The sequence below is a fragment of the Lycium ferocissimum genome, chromosome 7 (assembly GCF_029784015.1).
Source record: "Lycium ferocissimum isolate CSIRO_LF1 chromosome 7, AGI_CSIRO_Lferr_CH_V1, whole genome shotgun sequence".
NCBI classification, from domain to species: domain Eukaryota; kingdom Viridiplantae; phylum Streptophyta; class Magnoliopsida; order Solanales; family Solanaceae; genus Lycium; species Lycium ferocissimum.
The window spans coordinates 29,287,575-29,307,577 of NC_081348.1; the positions used below are offsets into that span (position 1 = coordinate 29,287,575).

General features: G+C 34.1%; 4 protein-coding genes and 1 non-coding gene across 5 annotated transcripts; 2 read left to right on the forward strand and 3 right to left on the reverse strand.

Annotated features, from left to right (window-relative positions):
• The first annotated feature begins 2,755 nt into the window (after window positions 1-2,755).
• On the forward strand, window positions 2,756-3,808 carry LOC132062097 (uncharacterized). The gene is made up of 2 exons (XM_059454741.1): window positions 2,756-2,826; window positions 2,893-3,808. Exons 1-2 carry the CDS (start codon window positions 2,756-2,758, stop codon window positions 3,806-3,808), a joined length of 987 nt encoding a protein of 328 aa, XP_059310724.1.
• Window positions 3,809-4,139: 331 nt separating this feature from the next.
• Window positions 4,140-5,554, reverse strand: LOC132064227 (cyclin-P3-1-like). Its single transcript, XM_059457140.1, has 2 exons — window positions 4,894-5,554; window positions 4,140-4,529 (listed from the first exon to the last, which is right to left on the reverse strand). Exons 1-2 carry the CDS (start codon window positions 5,298-5,300, stop codon window positions 4,256-4,258), a joined length of 681 nt encoding a protein of 226 aa, XP_059313123.1. The 5' UTR covers window positions 5,301-5,554; the 3' UTR covers window positions 4,140-4,255.
• A 3,549-nt stretch (window positions 5,555-9,103) lies between these two features.
• LOC132064228 (probable pectinesterase/pectinesterase inhibitor 25) lies at window positions 9,104-15,293 on the reverse strand. The gene is made up of 3 exons (XM_059457141.1): window positions 14,570-15,293; window positions 10,544-10,883; window positions 9,104-10,043 (listed from the first exon to the last, which is right to left on the reverse strand). The coding sequence occupies exons 1-3, from the start codon at window positions 15,233-15,235 to the stop codon at window positions 9,355-9,357; spliced, it is 1,695 nt and encodes a 564-aa protein (XP_059313124.1). The 5' UTR covers window positions 15,236-15,293; the 3' UTR covers window positions 9,104-9,354.
• A 1,390-nt stretch (window positions 15,294-16,683) lies between these two features.
• TRNAE-CUC (transfer RNA glutamic acid (anticodon CUC)) lies at window positions 16,684-16,756 on the reverse strand. Its single transcript has one exon. It is a non-coding gene; the product is annotated as a tRNA-Glu (tRNA).
• Window positions 16,757-18,230: 1,474 nt separating this feature from the next.
• LOC132062098 (uncharacterized) lies at window positions 18,231-19,274 on the forward strand. The gene has a single exon (XM_059454742.1). The coding sequence runs from the start codon at window positions 18,231-18,233 to the stop codon at window positions 19,272-19,274; it is 1,044 nt and encodes a 347-aa protein (XP_059310725.1).
• The last annotated feature ends 729 nt before the right edge of the window (window positions 19,275-20,003 follow it).

Below are 20,003 nucleotides of genomic sequence, written 5' to 3' on the forward strand. Positions count from 1 at the left end.
TAACAAAATATCAATTGATCATCAATTATTTATGTGTAATTTTTTATTTTTTTGCGTTATACCCTTCAACCCCCAACTAATAGGAGTCCGCAACTTAAATAACCCAAAAAGTGAATTTGGGTACCAAAATAACCCATTAAAAAACCTTTTGCGCACTAATTTATTTGTAAGTTGGTGAAATTTTAAATGGTCATAACTTTGCGCTCGGATGTCCATTTGATGCGATTTTTTTTTTGATTTTCGGTATTTTTTAGAGATCTATGCGTCACGAGCCTTAAGAAATTTTTTATTTGCCGAATTTTCCAAAAACGACCATTATCCCATTCAATTTCAATTTTTTCCCAAATTCGTGTGCAATTTTCATTTATTTCTTTTTTAAATCTAATGGCGAAAAATATATTTCAATTCCATAATCCCATGATAATGATGTTTTCAATGTCAATTTCAAGGTTCCACATTCAATTTAAGAAAACAAGTTAGATAGCATTGGTGAACATACAAAATAATAAAACGTGTCTACGTTGTTACTTTAACCAACTTGGCTTGGTGGTAAAGCCTTTGGCTTTTGACTTTTTTTTTTATCTCATCCACCAGGAATCAAACCTCGGCGGGAGCGTTGAGAAGATATTATTAGTAAAAAGATGAACTAATTTATTTAACGATTAACATGGGATAAAAAAGTAATTAACATGGGAAAAACAATTTTAAATAAATATATTAACAATGACATAATTAACAAATATTAACAATGCCATAATTAACAAATAATTAACGGAGATCCATGGAGGTGTCGTATTTGTAAATACTAAATTATTTATTATTCTTGAAATTAACTAAAATTTTATATCTAATTAGAACTTACTTAACTAGGATAAGTTATGGAGGATTTAGTTAGTTATTTTGAATAATCCATGATATTGTATTGTTGATTATAATTTACTTAACTCATATAGTTAAAGTAATAACGAACAAAATTTTATATTAACTAACTAATCCTTCGTCAAAAAATTATGTTAACTAACTAATCCTTTTCGGAAATTATGTTAATGATGTTCAATCCAAAACTAAGGATTTAGCTTATCGTTTGTTATTTAGGATTTAGTTTATCGTTCGTTATTCGGGATTTAGTTTATTATTCGTTATTCGGGATTTAGCTTATTGTTCGTTATTCGTTAATGGATTATTTTGGTACCCAAACCCACTTTTGGAGTTATTTAAGTTGCGGACTCCAATTAGTTGGGTGTTGAAGGTATATAACGCAAAAAAAAAAAAAAAAAAAAAAAAAATTACACGAAATAATTGATTATGAATTAATATTTTGTTAATTGATTATGGATTATTAATTTGTTAACTCACTCTGCTACTGAAATTCAAGAGATTGCGTTTAAATACAGAGAAAGAGAGAGTCAGTCTCTTGAGTGACCGATCAAGAAATGCAAAGAGAAGGGGAATGGTTAGTGATGACGGCATAGGACACAGAAAGTTCCTTCTCTCTCTTTTGAATCCCAGGGATTGCCTCAGGGAAGAGGCCAGTCCCTGAGGATCCGTTGAGAGTTTGTCTCGGTAGGGAACTGTACGATCTTTTCCCCTTTATTTATTGTTAATTTATTTATTTGTGAAATTGTCAAAATAAAGTTACGCATTAATATAAAAATAACACGAAACCCTAAAACATAAATAACTTAAAGCTAATGACAACAAGCCTTCAAACAAAAATGGACTTTGAGCACTTTTCAACCACTAAAACGACAATCCGAAGTTTTGTGTATCCTTGATGTGTTGAGCCTACCTTATTAATCGCACAAAAATAAATAGGGTTCTATATAAAATATTCAAGTTTTGGAGTCTCGAAGCATGATTAATCTATGACTAAAGTATGTAAAAAAGTGTGAAAGACAGGAAGAAAGAAAGAAAAGAAAGAAAGAAAGAAAGAAAGAAAAAAAGAGAGCATCCAATAGCGCATGAAAATCATGTGTTGAAGGACTTAACGGGTCCATCTCCGTTAAGTCCTTTAACGCATGATTTTCATGCGTTAAAGGTACTTTTGTACCTCTTTTTTTTCCTGGGGTATTTTGGTTCATACCCTTTTTTTGGGGGTTATTTTGGTTCCGGACTCCTCTTCTCATGTAATAAAAATGGAGTCCATTCTTTTGAGTAGGGGCATAGCTAACTTGAAGCAAGTGGGTTCAACTGATACCCCTTCATCAAAAAATTTACTTATTATACATGTATTTTACTAGTCAAAAATAATAAAATGCATGATAAATAAAAAGGGTCGAACCCACTTGACTTGAAATAAAAGCTTGATCTAGCCTACAATAACAACAACATACCCGGTGCAATCCCACAAGTGGAGTCTGGGGAGAGTAAGATATACGCAGACCATACCTCCACCTTTATGGGATAGAGAGGCTATTTCCTATAGACCCTCGGCTCAAAAGAAATGAAGCTTGATCTAGCCTATTTCTATGAAAGTTAAATCCTGTTGATGAAACTTCTGGCTGCCTTAGGGTAAAACAAAAAATGTGAATGTCTTATTTAACCAGCTGTAACTGACTTCCTATTGAGAATTGGTCCAAAACTAGATTGAGCGTATTCATACCGAATTGTATCCTTAAAAGACCTGAATTAAATGCTTTCACACTATACCCTAAAAGGCTAAAATTACGGCTATTTTTCTTCCCCTTTTCTGCATCCTTACTAACTCACCTACATTTCCATGTTGTTGGCCCTCCCATCCTATCTAAGTTTTAACATGGGCACCAGTGTTGAGGATGATGATGCTCACCCTTTCGCAGAAGATTTAGCTATGGAGATTCTACAAAGGTTGCCTGTGGAGTTGTCGTTGCGATTCAAATGCATCAGCAAGAACTAGTACACTCTTATCAATAGCCGCAGCTTTATAGATAAACACTTTAATTATGGAAAGAACAAACGCCCCAAACTCCTTATTCATGACCTTGATGCACCCGATTATTCAATTCCCATCACCTTCATTTCCGATTCAGATAAAAATGAAGGAACCCCTTTAATTGAAAAACCTGATCATGTCCCGGAGTTTGGTGGTGGTTTACTGGTAGTTCCTGTGGATGGCTTGTTTTTGTTTCAGAAAGGAAATACTGAATATGACATTAGGGGTTGGTGCTGTGGTCTGTGGAATCCTGCAACCAGGGTGTTAACCACCCTCCCTGCAGCCCACTTCCAGCTTCAACCATTTTTTGACGAAATAGGTGGCTTTTCTGGGTTTGGATTAGACCCAGTTACAAGTAACTACAAGGTGGTTTGGGTTCGCCAGTTCTGGGATGAAAACAGGGATGATATGTTCCATCGAGCATATGCAGCGGTCTATTCCTGTTCTACTGACTCTTGGAGAATCCTTAAACATAAACATCACAAAAGCACCTGCGCTTACAGCTATAGAGATGCCGATAGCACTGCTTACCTTAATGGAACTTATTACTGGATGCTCAGGGGGCACGATTACTGCGGCCTCCTTTCATTTGACTTTGCCAATGAGGTGTTCGCTGAGATTAGAGGGCCACATATTCCACCTATTAATTGTAGCAGCGTGATATTGCGTGATGGCTCCATTAACCTCTTGACCCTAGGTTTCAACGATGACTTTGGTTTATGGGTTATGATCGAACCTGGTGTTTGGACCAAACTTCTTAACTTTCAATGCCTTTCACTTATTAAGCCTGTGTTTTGTGGCTTCTGGGATTCTAGCACTGTCCTTTTCTTAACTGAGAGTTCTGGGCTGATCTCGTATGATGTTAATACCCAGGAGACGACGCATCTTGGGTTTTAACATCAGGGTCATATTTAGGGTACTAGAGTTTATTATTACAAGGAGAGCTTAGTAACAATTAAGCGAGGAAATGGGACTGGACCAATATATTTGAATCCCCTGTAAGCAGCTGAAATAATTTAATGTTTGCAGACAAGATATGGCTTATACGATGTCATTCCTTAGACACTTAAACAATAGCTGCTGTTTGAGTGCTGCAATTTCGAGGATGATTACCAATTCTTAATGGCTTCAGGTGTTTGTCCTAATGTTACTGCATCATATGACAATACAAGGCATTACTGAATTGTCTAGTTTAAATATAGACATGAAACATAAAGAAAAGTTACAGTTAAAAGGCGTAAACCAGCAGTTAATATTCAATCCCTTCACAGTCCTGCAAAGACAGGTACATAATTTAGAAGATTTTTCTCTGCCTCTTCAGGCCTGTCCATTGGATCCCTACACCTAGAAAGCTCTACAAGTGTATCCTCCAACTGTAGGTGAGCAATTTGATATGTCTTTATTTATCAAACCCTTGCCCCATGCAAATATTCGGATAGGTCGATCAATCTGTAATTTCACATTGGCGTCTTTCTCAAGCTGCAAGCAGTACTTATCGAAGCTCTCAACACTTACGTGCAGTCTGAAATCAAGGGCTGCCAAGAATTTCATCTCCATCTTGTTCAGCTCTGCTGTGGTTATTCCTCCTACTTTTGCATAATAAGCATTGTTGTAGCAGCTGAAAAAATGTCATAAGAAATACAATAAAAATGAGGTTTAAACCATGTTAAGTAATTTTGTTGCATTCTATCAAGCAGATTCTGTCACGGTGGGATGTGTGATACATAACATTAAAGACTACCGACATTTCCAATTAAGTCAAGCCTCTTTTTGCGTTGATCAGAACTTCGGTTTATTTATGTTCCACTAATTGATTCAGATGAAAGTACAATTTTAGCTAGACAATTTCAATTAGGTAACTGGATTTGGCAAAGTTTCTATCGAACGCTCATCAGGTGAAATTCTATCGAAAGGCATAAAAACTTAGATACATAGCAATGACCTCTTGTGAAAAGTTGCAGCAGTATGGCTAGAATACTTACTCATCATCTACAAACTTGACAGCCAACACGATGCTAGTGATCAGAAGCCGGTGAACATTAAGAGACGTCAGTAAACAATCAGTCAGGTTGAGAAATCTCTCCAGGTATACGTATGCAACCACGAAACACGAAGGGCTGCAGTTGGAGTACTTAAAAATGCGCTCGATGTACTGCTGAACTGTTAAAACAGGGGCTCTTGTGCCATGAAAAACTGTCACAACACCTCTCTCTTTCGATCCCTTTAGCGCTTTCTCATTCTTTTGAACCGATCTGTCAAGAATAGAAGCTAGAATTGATAGAATCTTGGGATGTCCTTTATCTCCCCTATCATATTCATCCAACCCCATATTTGCATAAGTCTTGGAAATTGTAGATTTTGTACCAAACCCCTCCGCTCCCATGATCATTTTTTGGCTAGCTGCAGGAAAATACACAGTTCTTAAAACAATGAAACCACTACTAGTGAGCAAGGGATATATATATATGATCACTTCTTGATTTAGCTGGGAATAAAGGATTGCTATGAGAATTAATTTTTCCTTTTTGTTTGGTTTTCCTTTTTGCCACAGAATTTTATTCCTTATGGCATCTTGGCGTTGCTTCTACGTTGGTCAATATTCCTAGCGAATATCAGCAAGGGGGGCAAAATGATAGTACTACTGTTAATTGACAGCACAAGCACTATCTACATAAAAGGTAAGTGCTATACTAGCTTTTCCTAATTCTTTAATCAATAAAGTTATAATTCAAAAGATAAAATGATGAGTGGTAATAAGGTAAATCATATTTACAAAAGCATGGCAAAAAAGTAAGATTGAGTCAACAGTAAAGTCAAGAAGAATCCATCCCTCTTGTTCCAAGGAAAATATTGGCTATAAACCATCATTCAACCGAAGTGAAGGGAAGGCCAAGAAATGATCAGAGTTATTATATTAGAAAGGAGAAGCTGAGCTGATCCTTTTAACGGAAAAGGATCAAATATGTCATCGAACTATCGGAAATGACTCGTTTATGTCACTCATCAATAGTTTGGCTCATTTATGCCATCGAACTATCGGAAATGGCTCATTTATGCCAATTGCCACTCATTAATAGTTTGGTTCATTTATGTCATCGTCGTTACCAAAATGACTCATCCATGCCATTTTCATTAACACCGGTTTATAATACCCTATATGACACATGGCCTCCAATTAGAGGTCTACGTCGTTTAATTAAATCAACCCAATTTTAAATTCCAAACTAATAAAAAATCCGACTCATATACCCGACCCACCCGCAACCATCTAGTTGGAGGCCACGTGTCATATCTGATATTATAAAACCGGCGTTAATGAAAATGGCAGGTATGAGTTATTTTGGTAACGACGATGGCATAAATGAGCCAAACTATTAATGAGTGGCATAAATGAGCCATTTCGGATAGTTCGATGGCATAAATGAGTCAAATTATTGATGAGTGACATAAATAAGCCCTTTCCGGTAGTTTGATGGCATATCTGAGCCTTTTCCGTTCTTTTAATTAGTTTTTTGACAAGAAAAATAGAAGGAAAGAACAACCAAACTATGATATGGGGATGCATTTATTTTGAAACTATTTCTAAGCAGAAAGACATAAACAGAGTAAAGAATAGACTAACATGTTTTTCTGATTCTGCTTTTTGCTGCTTCTTCTCTTAGGAAATTTATTTGATCAGCCAACAAATCCATCTATATCTTTCTTTCCTCTTCTTTTGTCTTTTTACAACTCTACCCACACAAATTAATTTTGAAGTATAAAGTTTACGGTTTTGCTAAATATTTACATAATAATCAAAGCTTAAACGGTAATTACAAGTAAAAGTCTATATAGTAAGTATTGATTGAAAATTTGTAATAGATGGTAACTAATTTCTTAAAACACGTTAAATTAGAGTGATACTGTAAAGATTTTTTTACATACTTTGTATAACTTAAATCCCAAAGTTTAAAGACGGTTGGATGTTCTAAATATTAGCATAACATTAAGGCAATATCGTCAAAATCAAGTAGTGTAGTATGGTTCTACAGGATATCCGTTTCTACAACACTTTAGCATTCTTTATTATAAATATTCTTATTTATAGAGACAAGGGGTAAAAATTTCATGCATATATAACCAATTGCTAAGTGGCCTTCTACCCTTATCTATATTGCATTAAAAAGAACTCGGGCTCTTTGATTAATGATTTCAGAAGTATTTCAACATCGATTGGCATCTTCTTTATATTTATATTTTGTCTTTTGGTACCTAAATAATTCTAAATATCCTGTTTAATTGAGGTTCTCTATCCTCTAAACCTAATTAATCAATAGTGATGGATTTTTACCTGGATAATACCTGAATTAATACGATTCTTTTCCGCTTTTATTTTTATTCTTTTTGGTAATATATAATGCCGAAAGAGATGTGAACAGAATAATTTAATCGGAAAAGGCTCAAATATCTTGGAATGCTCGGAAAAAATGGCTCATCTATCTGCCTTTAAATCGATAGTTTGGCTTTCATTTATCTTGAACTATCAAGAATGGCTCATCCATGCCATTTTTCAATAAAGTGGGTTTTACAATACGGATATGACACTTGGTCACCAATTAGAGGTCCACGTCGTTTAATTAAATCAGCACAAATTAAATCCTAAATTAAACTAAAACCCGACCCACAAATCTGTGTTGGTTTAACTAAACGAGATGGACCTCTAATTGGAGGCCAAGTGTCATATCTGGTATTGTAAAACCGACTTTATTGAAAAATGGCATGGATGAGCCATTCTTGATAGTTCGATGGCATAATGAGCCAAACTATTGACGAGTGGCATAAACGAGTCATTTCCGATAGTTCGATGACATATTTGAGCCTTTTCCGTAATTTAATTACGACAATGATGCTTACGTTAATGAATGACGAAACGCAAGTCGACTAGACGACTATTACAAAAGAATATACCAAAATATTAGAAATTAGAGATAAGTTTCTTTGTTTCTGTTCAAGGAGATAAAATTCTAACTTATCTCAAGAGTATTTCAAGAGAATAAGTCACAAATCAATCAGCACTAAATTTCACATGAGTATTATCCAAATGCTTCATTCTATAATATTTCTCGCAATTCATTGTTATTTCTGATGCAAGATCCAAAATAAAAATGATGGAAGGGAACCTTGGAAAATCCACTAACAAAATCATCTCATTCTTTAAGTTTCAAATTTTAGATTATATTCCAGCACCGTCCATATTCCTTTTTACAAGATACTTTATGCTTATCTCAAGAGTATTTCAAGAGAATAAGTCACAAATCAATCAGCACTAAATTTCACATGAGTATTATCCAAATGCTTCATTCTATAATATTTCTCGCAATTCATTGTTATTTCTGATGCAAGATCCAAAATAAAAATAATGGAAGGGAACCTTGGAAAATCCACTAACAAAATCATCTCATTCTTTAAGTTTCAAATTTTGGATTATATTCCAGCACCGTCCATATTCCTTTTTACAAGATACTTTCTGCATTATTTCCTTTTCTTTAACTTTATAATAGTAATTCGCTTCTTCATTTTTTTTTGTCTTGTATGTTTCCTCCTTTGATCCAAAAAAGCCCTTAAGGCCACAGCTTTACAGGGAAAAAAAATAAAATGTAATCCATGCCAGCATTCGACAATATTAGGCGTTTGTTTGAAAATTTTCAAAACTGACTTTGCAAAAAAGATTTTGAGTTTCTTTTTGCAAAGCTGTTTGTTTGAGCTGTTTCTATAAGACATTCAAACTCACATTTTCAAATATTTTGGGCCCCATTTGTTCATAGGATATTCTTCTTTAAACTTTTCTTTCAAAACATTGTTAGGTTATACATTGGATTAAATTTTTAGTTAGTTTTCGAAAACACTTTTTCTGTTCACAAAGCTTCAATATTTTTTAAGTCAAACGCATGTCGAAACACCAACTTTTAACTTTCAAATACTATTTTTCAACTTCAACTACAAATGCTACTTTAAAAAAAAAAAAAAAAATCATATATAACCAAATTCATGTTCAAACACCGGTCAACGAATTCCATCAGTTCACCTTCTTAACTGCGAAGTTCCTTGGTTGAATCTTGTTAATTCTATGAGATCATTGAACACTTGGACATTCGCTTTTTTATTTTTTTTTATTTTATATATAAGTAAATACTTGGACATTCTCTTTGAGCATATACAAATACATTTGAATTTCTTTTCTTATCTAGTAGAACCAATGTAGAATAACATGACGTAGAAACAAGTCATGTTATAAAGAGCTGAAAAAGTTGCATCAACTCCTTTACCACATCAACAAGCAGTACTAGTCAGTGATCTCTGTCACTCTGTGTATAGCATCTTCTTAGCACTAAGTTAAGAATAAAATTGAAGAAAAGAATGTGACAAAAAAACATAAAACAATCTGATTTATACAGGTTTTCCCCCTACAGGCCTTGAGAAAAAGGAACATTTGTGTAAGGCAACCAAGTATCTCCCATAGTAAAATTATAGACAGTAAAGTTCATTGCTTGTGAAGCATTCATTAAACTATAACCAGGCCATCGTACTCTCATAGTTGTATTAGCCCCTGGTCCATAGTTCTCAAACTCCCCATAATAAAGGGTGTCGAGTCCAGTCGTCCCATTCCACTCTAACCATCCAACAGGCGCGATCACATCTCCTATATAAGACTGCATGATAACAGTCCTCGAGTAATTGTGCCATGGCCGGCCAAGAAAACTCAACGCGAGATTCAAGTCCTGTGCCAAATCAGGGGCAGCTTGAATGGTGCAGTTCTGGATAGAAATGCCAGTGTTCTGGTTGGGATCGCTTCGACCTTGTGCTGTGAAGATATTCTTCTGGTCTGGCATAGGTTTCCTAGCAAAAAGATTGCAGTTTTGGAATATCGCAGCTGCATTGCCAAATATGAAGTCTACTGTACCATAGATATCACATTCTCTGTAGAACTGTCTTAAAGAGTGTGTGTATAACGTGTCTTGATAACCCTCAAAGCGACATCTGTAGAACGTGGAAAGGTCTGCATTGTTCCTTAATGCTACAGCTTGGTGCTTCCATGGACCAGCTACATTCTTGAATGTTATGTTTATGGCTACAAACCGCTCCCCTGAAACGGCTGCACATGAAAACAAGATATCATACACATTAAACTTTGAAAAGAATGTCAATCTGTGAAAAAGGGCCTATAAACAAGAAAGAGAGATGAGAAAAGGGGTGGATTTTTCCAGTAGCGTGAATTATTATAGCGAGCACTTTGATCCACTTGCTCTTGGATGATGAAGGTAGGAACTTTTTACTATCCGTTGTTACATTCAAAGGCCCAAAATGAGGTAGAAATAGCACCCACTGTCCACTTTTAGGTTAGGAATTAGAGTTTTAGCTGTGGAGTTTGAAATTCCAAGATAATGGTGGGTTGAAAGCGGCTATTTGTGAATTTTACCCCAAAGCAGCTATTTGTGAATAGGTTATAAAGTTATTGAAGGATTTCTTAAATTGACCTTTTGTGCCTTGAAAACTTGCAACTAACTACTGGCTAGAACCAAGTCATTAGTTCCAATTATTTCAAGCCAATTTATCTGTCGAGACAAAAGTGAGGGAACGGTATAGTTTACTTACCAAAAGTTGCTGAATTGTAGGTTGTCCAGCCGTCTATGACACTTCGATTTCCAGCAATCATAGTGCGATCAATTCCTTCCCCAAGCAACATAATGTTCTTTTTGTTCTTGGCCACGACAACATACTCCTCGTAGTATCCTTGCTTCGCGTAGATGAGAAAATAGCCATCTTCAACCATTGAGTTATTAGGCGCAAATGCAATGGCTTCTCCTATCGATGTAAAGTTGCAGCCACCGTAAGGGCTAACTGTTACTGCTTCCCTAATGTGAACTCCATTTTCTACTAACTCGTCAAGAATCCTTCCACCCCTTCGATGAGACCTCTCCAATGCTTGATTAACCTGCTTGCAAGTGTAAGTTCTCATTTGGATTTTCTTTAAATGGATTCATGGCTCATGCTTAATACTATGAAAAGTCAAAAGGTAGATGAAAAGATATGTACATCTGTAATCTGCCATAATCTATACGTACTATAATAGAACCTTAATAATCTCTCTGAGTAGGTACTTTAATCTCTTGGGTCACGACATTGTATTACTAGCACTAATAGTAATAGGGCTGATTTAACCTATTTACTACCCCTCCCCTACTTTTAGCCATCATCTTTTATAATCATTTTGTTTAACTTTTGTTACAGCAATAAATTTTTAACATGCAAAATAATTTCTTTTTTTTTTCAAAAAAATGCACATAAAAGAGATGTGTTGATCCATAAGAATAAGCTGAGGAAGAATTTATGACCCCCTACTCTCTTCTTTTGAACCTTGACACCCAAATAAACAAGCCATGTGGGAAAATAAACTTCTTTACCTTTGAAAAAAAAAAAAAAAAAAAAAAAAAGAAGAAGAAACACAATAAGCACACTTCATCTAATCAATTCAAAAGTGTGATTTTTGGTATTCATTTTGATGATCACAAATTCACAATAGGTGGCACATCAACATCTAATACCCACTCACTTCTTTTCTTGCGTAGATCTCAAAGGGACATGTGCCATGTGCCTATTTACCGCCTTTTTCAAAGGTAATCAGTTGGGTTGACTTTGCAAACAATAAATGATATTGCTACTAAATGAGACATGAATAATTGTAGCAATAGTTTCCCAGTTCTTTTTTTCCTTATAAAGGACCGTTATTTTCAGGATGCCAACATCTTTGTTCATGAGTTTCTTTTATAGTTCATGGTACTTGGTTTCCTTTTTATTTTCCTTTTTGAGGCAGTCTCACCTCCCTGGACAAAATGCCGAGTGTATGAAGAACGGCCTTTAGCCCTTGGGCATATTGTCCCAGGAGGCCCCCTGAGCATATTGTCCCAGGAGGCCCCCTGAATATCTTGTCTGATCAGTTTTCGTCTCTATTTTAAAGAAATAGTCGTCCTTCTGGTTCAAATTTTATAGGAGATTTACTTGTGGATTGTGATCAAACTTCATGACAGTGAATATTTTTTTAATTCTATAGAATTTTACCTGATAATCGACCCATTGAATAGCCCGTTATTTTCAGTCCTTTCTACTTTTCTTCTTTCTTTTTTTGAGTACTCTTTGTCCCTTGTATAATAATTTACGCAGTGTAATTTCTTTTTTAAACAATTAATAAGTTTCTTTTCTGGGTCATAATTTTTTTTAATTGTTTTAGGATTACACTAGGCAAACGGAAAATTACATGATTGTATAAAAATTAAATCTTACAGGATTTGTCATTAATTATATTTTTGTTATAATTGATTTTCGTAAATATTTGTGGTTAAATTAATGAAATTAAGGAATATAGACTATTCCTCTTTTTACCGAATGCCCGTAGCATATAGATTAACAAAATTTTGACAAAAGAAAAGGAAACAAGTACTTACAAAAATAGTTTTCTTCATTTTTAAGCAACTTGTTTTCATATGTTTTACAATCCTAACTGTTCTCATATGGTAGTTTTCATTTTTAACTTGGGGATTTACCTATATATCATGTGGCTATATCAGGCCAATTAATAGAAAAAGGGAAAGATACAAAACTACCAGCTCTGACTTCTATCTAGTTGTTAGTAGAAGACAAGAGAGAGTGATCACTTACAGTTTGCAGTATTGTTCTACCGAACAAGATCTACCAAACATTATCTTTTTATTATAGAAAAGAGGGATATAGCATCTAAATTACTAGTTAATTAATCTGTAAATTTACTGATGTCTCTCACAGTGAATAACCAAGCCTCCCTTCTAGTTCTGACTAGAAATCAAAGTAAGAGTCCGTTGTGCATTTTGCTTTAATGTTCTCCCAAACAAGTTCTACGGAGAAAGATACTATTCAGACTAATTATTCTCTCAATCCCAACTTATGTCTCAATTTATCTCTCAATTTTTGTGTGAAGGTGTTTGACTGGACATGGAGTTTAAAACTAAAATGAAGGGTATTCTAACTAATTATCCTCTCAGTCCCAATTTATGCTTCAATTTATGTAAAAGTAATTGACTGGACACGGAGTCTAAGATTAAAATGAAGGCTTTTGAAACTTATAGTACAAAATAAGTCTTATCGTGTTACTATAAATCTCATTAAGCACAAAATGCTAAAGTTAAAGTTAAATTAGAAGTACTCCCTCCGGTTTAAAATAAGTGTCCTTTTAGCTTTTAGCACACCTCTTAAAAAAAATACCAACTCTTAACTTTTATTAGATATTTTGACTAAACTATCCTTGATGAAAGTTTGTGTGCTACTATTAACTTGACATATTGAAATTTGGTCACTTAGCACTTAAGAAGATAAATATGGAAAAATAAAGTTAATTACTTATTGATTATGTAGTGGACAATTTTGAATTAAAAAAAAAAAGGTTAAGTAGACACTTATTCCGAACTGAGCTAATATTCGAATTAAAAGTGTCTTTTTTTTAAAAAAATTGACTAAAACGAAAAGAGTGTTACGTAAATTGTTATTGAACGACTAATAGTTAATGTATTTCATCATGTTCTTTTTTCTATGCCCAACGTAACTTTTCTATACCGCTTTAATTTATGAATACTGGTTCTTGAAATCCGAGTACACGCACCAGTCTTACTACTAACGCTGCACTTTAATTCACACAGCGTAGGTGCAGTAAGGATCCATCGATATTAGCTTCAATAATAGCGGGCGGTGGAACATCAATGCAGCGCAAAGGCAGCCAACTTGCAGCGAATAAATGCTCAAAGATTCTGTTTCATTTAGATGTATGAGATGGATTTGATTTATCTGCACTAAATGGGTAAATGACTTTTATGATTTTAAATATTAATATATTTAATTAGTTACAACATTATTATTTACTTTATTTTCAGGTCAGTTTTATTTATATTTATGAGGCTTATTGATGTTGTACTTATAAGTGTGTAGTACTCCCTATATCTCATTTTATATAGGATGTTGAAATTAAAAATATAGAAAAGATACTTCTCAACTCAATATATGTGAGATTTTTTATTTGTCGAGATTCAAACTATGTGGACTGACTAATATTTTTAAATGTACTCTTCCGTTCACTTTAACTTGTCCACTGTAATAAAGATAAATTTACACTTTTACTTGTCCACTTTAGCATATCGAGAGGAAGATAATTTTTTTGTTTTGTTTTACTCTTAAGATTAATACTCATTCCAAATAATTTCTCGAGTGCATTAAACTTATGCACCAATTAATAAGCATATTATCATAAAATATGTCATTTATTAATTCTTAAAGAGAGTGCAAAGTTCATTGTAGACAAGTAAAAGTGAAAGAAAGGAGTATTTTTTTTCATATTGACATGAGAAAAATTACAGTTGATAATATTTTTGTATAGTTTTGCAACTTAATTAAATTTTGAATATCTAAATTTAAATTATCAAATATAAGTTAATCTAATTCAATATAGCTTCGAAAAATAGTCAAATTGACTTTGGACAGCAAACCGATAAATTGGGACACTAAAAAGACTTAAAAAAGAAAAGAAAAAAAGAAAGAAAAAAAAAAAAGCAAGACACCAAAAATTGAATGGAGGGAGTGGTGAAATTCGAATGAGATTACCTTGGAAGCCATGAATCTTGAATCTCGTGCCCACTCTTCCTCACCCAACAGTCTACCCTTCTTTCCGGATTTCCTATTTCGTCCCAATGCATGTGCCACCAATCCAAGTGACACACTGTATATTTCACCCGCATTACTCAACGGTGCCAACAGTTGAGCAACCATACTGCTCCCAGCTTCTTTAAGTCCCTCATAACACGTCTGTTGATTGGTCACTACAGCACTAAGCAATGTCTGAATTTTCCCCACTAAATCATCCGAAGTAGTAGTGGCACTATTATCAGCTGCTTTTAGTTCGGTGGAGATAGAGTTTAAGTAATCAACTGTGAGTTCTGAGAGTTGGTGACAATCGCTTAAAGCGTTAATCTCTTTAGTGTTGGTGAAGAGTGATCTCTTTTTTTGGGTTGTGAGGAAATGGGAGATTAAGTTGGATAATTTGCTGGCGTTTTTCTGGCATTGTTTTACTGAGAACTTGCTGTAGTCATTTGGGTTGTTTGAAGGAGAATGTTGAAATGTGGAGAGAAGGGTGCGGCAGAGTTTTGGGTAAAGTGAGGATTTGCATGCAATGGAAGGTGATTGTGATTGTGATTGTGATGGAGTTTGGCTGAAAATTGGAAGAGCTAATGAAAAAAGAATGAAGGAAATACTGAGGAAGTGTCTTGGCATTTTGGTTTGCTCTTCTTGGAACAGGAAAAGGGGGCATGTGGTTTCTGGATCAGTGTGATAATGGAATTTATAGCACAAAATAGGTTGGTCCATCGACTAATAGCTAATCCCTCTGTCCACTTTTAATTTTCTACTATATTTTAAAAGTAAATGTTCAATTTTATTTGTTCACTTTGAAAAATTAAGACAGGATTTGACACTTCATTCCTAATAAATCTTTATAAAATATGTTGCATATTTAGAACCTATATAAAAAATACTACTTATAATTTACAATAATTAATAATTTAAAATATTTAAAAAACATACGAATAAATTACGAATATCATATAAATTGAGAAGAAAAGTACTTTCTTAAGAGATACGTCAAGTCAAACACAAACACGGACGAAAATGAATCGTAGTATAAAATGAGATAAAATTTGGTAATAGTAAATGAATGCCTAACAATGAAGGTGATTACAAAGCAGACAGCTGGAGCAGCCGGTAGTAACTACTGTTGTAACCACCGAATGTTGTTCGCTTGTTGGATTCATTGTCATTTGCACAAAATAGACCTTTTCTTTGTCACTTTTTAGGGGAAAGTGTTTGACTAAATACATACAAGATTTAAGAAATTTAAAACTAATTTTGAACATGTAATTTATACTATTTCGGTTCAATAATTGAGGTTTTAGCCTCTAAAAATTAGTTCAAAATTAAGAAAGTCTTTAGTTCTCTTTTTTAAATTTATCTTTACATTCTCATATCCCCATAATAATTATTTAACCTAAAAAGAAAAGAAAATAATAATCAAGGATATTTTAGTGAAAATCGTCTTAACTTTTTGGAATTAGTGAATTCCTTGATCCATGTGCTCAAACTTAAAACCTCAATTATTTTGAACCGGATGGAGTACAATATAAGTTCAAAAGATTATCCTTTTATTGAATTTTGGTGACTATTTCACATTCTTTTTATTTTCCAACTCTTGTGAACCATTATATCAAGTGAGTTTTCACTAAATGATGTTATTAAGAGTACAATGAAATGATAAGATTAAATAATTTTTTAAAAGAAAAAAATACCATTATTTTTATAACTTTTTGAAATGGAAAGTGCCTCAGATATATAAAATGAGATGGAGGAAATACATTCAAGAGCACTACTATTAGCAGAAGTGGTATGAATACTACGAAATAAATAAAATTGTTCACTCGCTAAAGTGCATCAAACATGGATTATAATGTCTCTCTTTATATTTATACATTTTTCAAGACTAAACAATTTCATGAACATGGATACTAATCATTTGAGAGTAGTGAAAGTGTGAAGAGTAGAAAATGTCTGATATACTTAACAAAAATGGTAACTAACATGCTAGTATTACTTAATAGATTAAACAAAAGGGATTATGACTTCATTTTTAACTTTTTTTTTTTTTGTTGAGAAATTTTAATAAAAGATTGTTCCGTTGCCGGGACTTGAACCCGGGTCTCTCGGGTGAGAGCCGAGTATCCTAACCAACTAGACTACAACGGAGAGGTGGTAGGTTTAACTCTTCTGAATAACATGACTGGAAATTACGAATACTACACTACTACAGAGAAGTATGAGTTTGAGAATATAAATGTAAATAATAGTATTATATTATACTATTCAAAATGAAAGGAAAGATACTACTCCCTCCGGATCCAAAAAAAAGAGTCCAATTAGCCATTTGCACACCCCTTAAGAAAATACTAACTCTTAGACAAAAATAGGTAATTTGACTAAACTACCCCTAATTAAATAGGCATTGGGATTTGATCATATAACACTTAATAGGAGCAAATATGAAAAAACAAGGTTAATTCTTTCTTAATTTGCTAAGTGGACTCTTTTTTTATCCAAGAAAAAAAGGTTAAGTGGACTATTTTTTTTATCGGGAGGGAGTAAATAAGAAAGCAGTCAAAGAAGAAGAAAAAACGATAGCTAGCAGAAACGCCTAAAACAGTGAGCATTTATGATAACGATGTGGGGGATCGGACGTCATAAAATAGAGGAATGGATGAATAAATGCATGCATATGATAACGAGGGCTTGGCAGAAGAACGTGCGAGGAAACCTAGATTCTGGACCAGACATGCCACATGAACAAACAAAGCCATCTAAATTTCAGCACCAAGACATATGGCTTTGTGTGATTTTTTCCTTCTCTTGCGGACAGACATTCAAAGGCAACAATGCACTATTTTGGCTATAACTAGATCGTCAGCTTCAGTTACTTTATGTTGTGTCAATGCAATCCATTTATCCTCAATATATCATTACACGATTTCAATAATTAGGTAATGTACCAAACTAATTAAAGTAGTACGTATTGTCTTGGTTGTATTGTTTATTAGCCCCCAATATACTTACAAGACTAGAGAGAGACTAATCCATACTTTTAGAGTCTGGCGCCGAAATAGCACAAAAATGGACCAAAATTTTCAAAAAGGGTCGTTGAATTTGTGATGGACCAAAAGGGGTTAATTGTGCATTCTTTGCATGATTTTCCCCAAATTTATTAACGTCTTTGTCCGTCCGTTAACTTTATATATACATAAGATAAATCGTGTGCATGGACACGATTTGCTATTGCAAATCGTGTGCTCGTACACGATTTACTTATATATATATATATATATATATATATATATATATATATATATATATATATATATATATATATATAGCATACTATGGACTTCCTCATATAATGATTAGATGCATATTTAGGAATTCTATTTCTTAATGGATTGGATATGTCTCAAGATCGAGAATAGCTATTAACAACGTACTTTTAATTCGTAATGTCTCAGGGTCATCCTAATTAATAAACAAGTTTTAACTTTCGGTGAAATCTGTTCAGGAAAAAAATACTTTCGAGCCACACATCAGTATTAAGGCTGTTCAGGAAAAAATAAAAGGGTTGTGTACGTTTACTCCTAGTTATAGAAAAACACAAAAGAGGTGTAAGAAAGCTTTTGAAATGGTATATGGAGATTTTGAAAGTTCTTTCAAGTCATTGTCCCGATACATGGCTGCCCTACAATATTTCAATACGGGGACCATTGTCGAGTGGGAGCACCAATCAACTACAATGCAAGGCGATCACATCTTCAAGTTTATTTTCTGGGCTTTTAAACCAAGCATTGATGGATTCAAAAATTGCAGGCCAGTCATCTCAATAGACGGCACTCATCTCTATGGTAAGTGTGAGATGAAACTGTTAATTGCTATTGGAATTGATGCGAACAATAACATTTTTCCATTTGCATATACTGTTGTTGCACGCGAGAGCTTCGAGTCTTGGACGTCGTTCCTTATGTTGTTGTGGAGACATGTTGTTTGTGAGAGAAGAGGAATTGGAATTATTTCTCACCGTCATCAAGGCATCTTGCAATGTGTCCAAACACATGAATGGTTACAACCACCATTCACCCACCATAGGTTTTGTGTTCGGCATTTGAAAAACAACTTTAATAAAAAGTTCCTCAACAGTGACCTTGAGAACCTGATGTGGTTGTCGAATACAGAACACCAGAAGAAGAAATACAAAATGAGGATGGAACAAATAAAAAGGTTGTCACCTCCAGCGCATCTATGGTTAAAAAATATTTCTGAGGAGAAATGGACATTGGTTAAAGACGAAGGTCATAGGTGGGGGGCTATGACAACTAATGTCTCCGAGTCTTACAACGGTTTATTGAAGAAAGCTCGTGGATTGCCTATTACTGTCATGGTCCGTATGACATTTAAAAATCTTGTTGATCGGTTTATTGAAAGAAGCTCCCTTGTTGCTTTATTGATTGCGGATAATAAGCCTTGGCCGCCTGTCATTAAAAAGAAGTTCGATGAATATTGGGAGAGGGCACGAAAGCACATTGACATGCAGCAATACAATTCAGCAGCTGGGGTCTTTGAGATTCAGACATTTGCACACAAAGATAGGGGCGTAAATATTCATAAAGTCTCTGCTGAAGGGAAAAAGTGTTCGTATGGGATGTGGAGAAACTACCATTGCCACCATTAAATTTTGTGATATCCATGGCATTCAAACAAATACCTATGTTAGCAAGTACTACAGTTGCAGGTTTTACAGGCAAACGTATAGTGGAAATTTTTCTCCCTTGGGTGATGAGGCATATTGGCCACCTTCTCCGTTAAATAATTGCAAACACTGAATATAAGTGAACTTCAGGAGCGCGGAGTACAAGTTGAAGGAGGAATGAAATGGATATAGCACCTACTTGCATGGTTAGGAAGTGTAGTAGGTGCAAGGAAACGGGCCATAACAGGAATCGTTGCCCCTTGCGAAATCAGTAGTTGTTGTTTTTTCATTATTATGCTTTTTTCCTAATGTAATCTTCTACGAATATGTTGTTGTCTTTATTGTGTGACGTTTTATTCAGATAATGTGTGATGTTCACATATTATTTCATAAATTTTTAATTATTGTATGACTTTGTTTGAGTTAAAATATTTCTGAATCAAATGTGGCACCAAATGAAAAACCAAACATAAGTTAACATAACGTGTGTGTATATATATATATATAAGTTAAATCGTGTACCTAAAATTTATTTTGCAAATCGTGTACAAGCACACGATTTGCAAAACGAAAATCGTGTCCATGTACACGATTTACCTTATATATAATATACTAGCATATGGGGACAAACTTGAGATTATACTCTGTTCATTTGAGTTTATCTCAAGTTCACATACAGATTACTTTTTTAATAGAAAGATTTCACCGAAA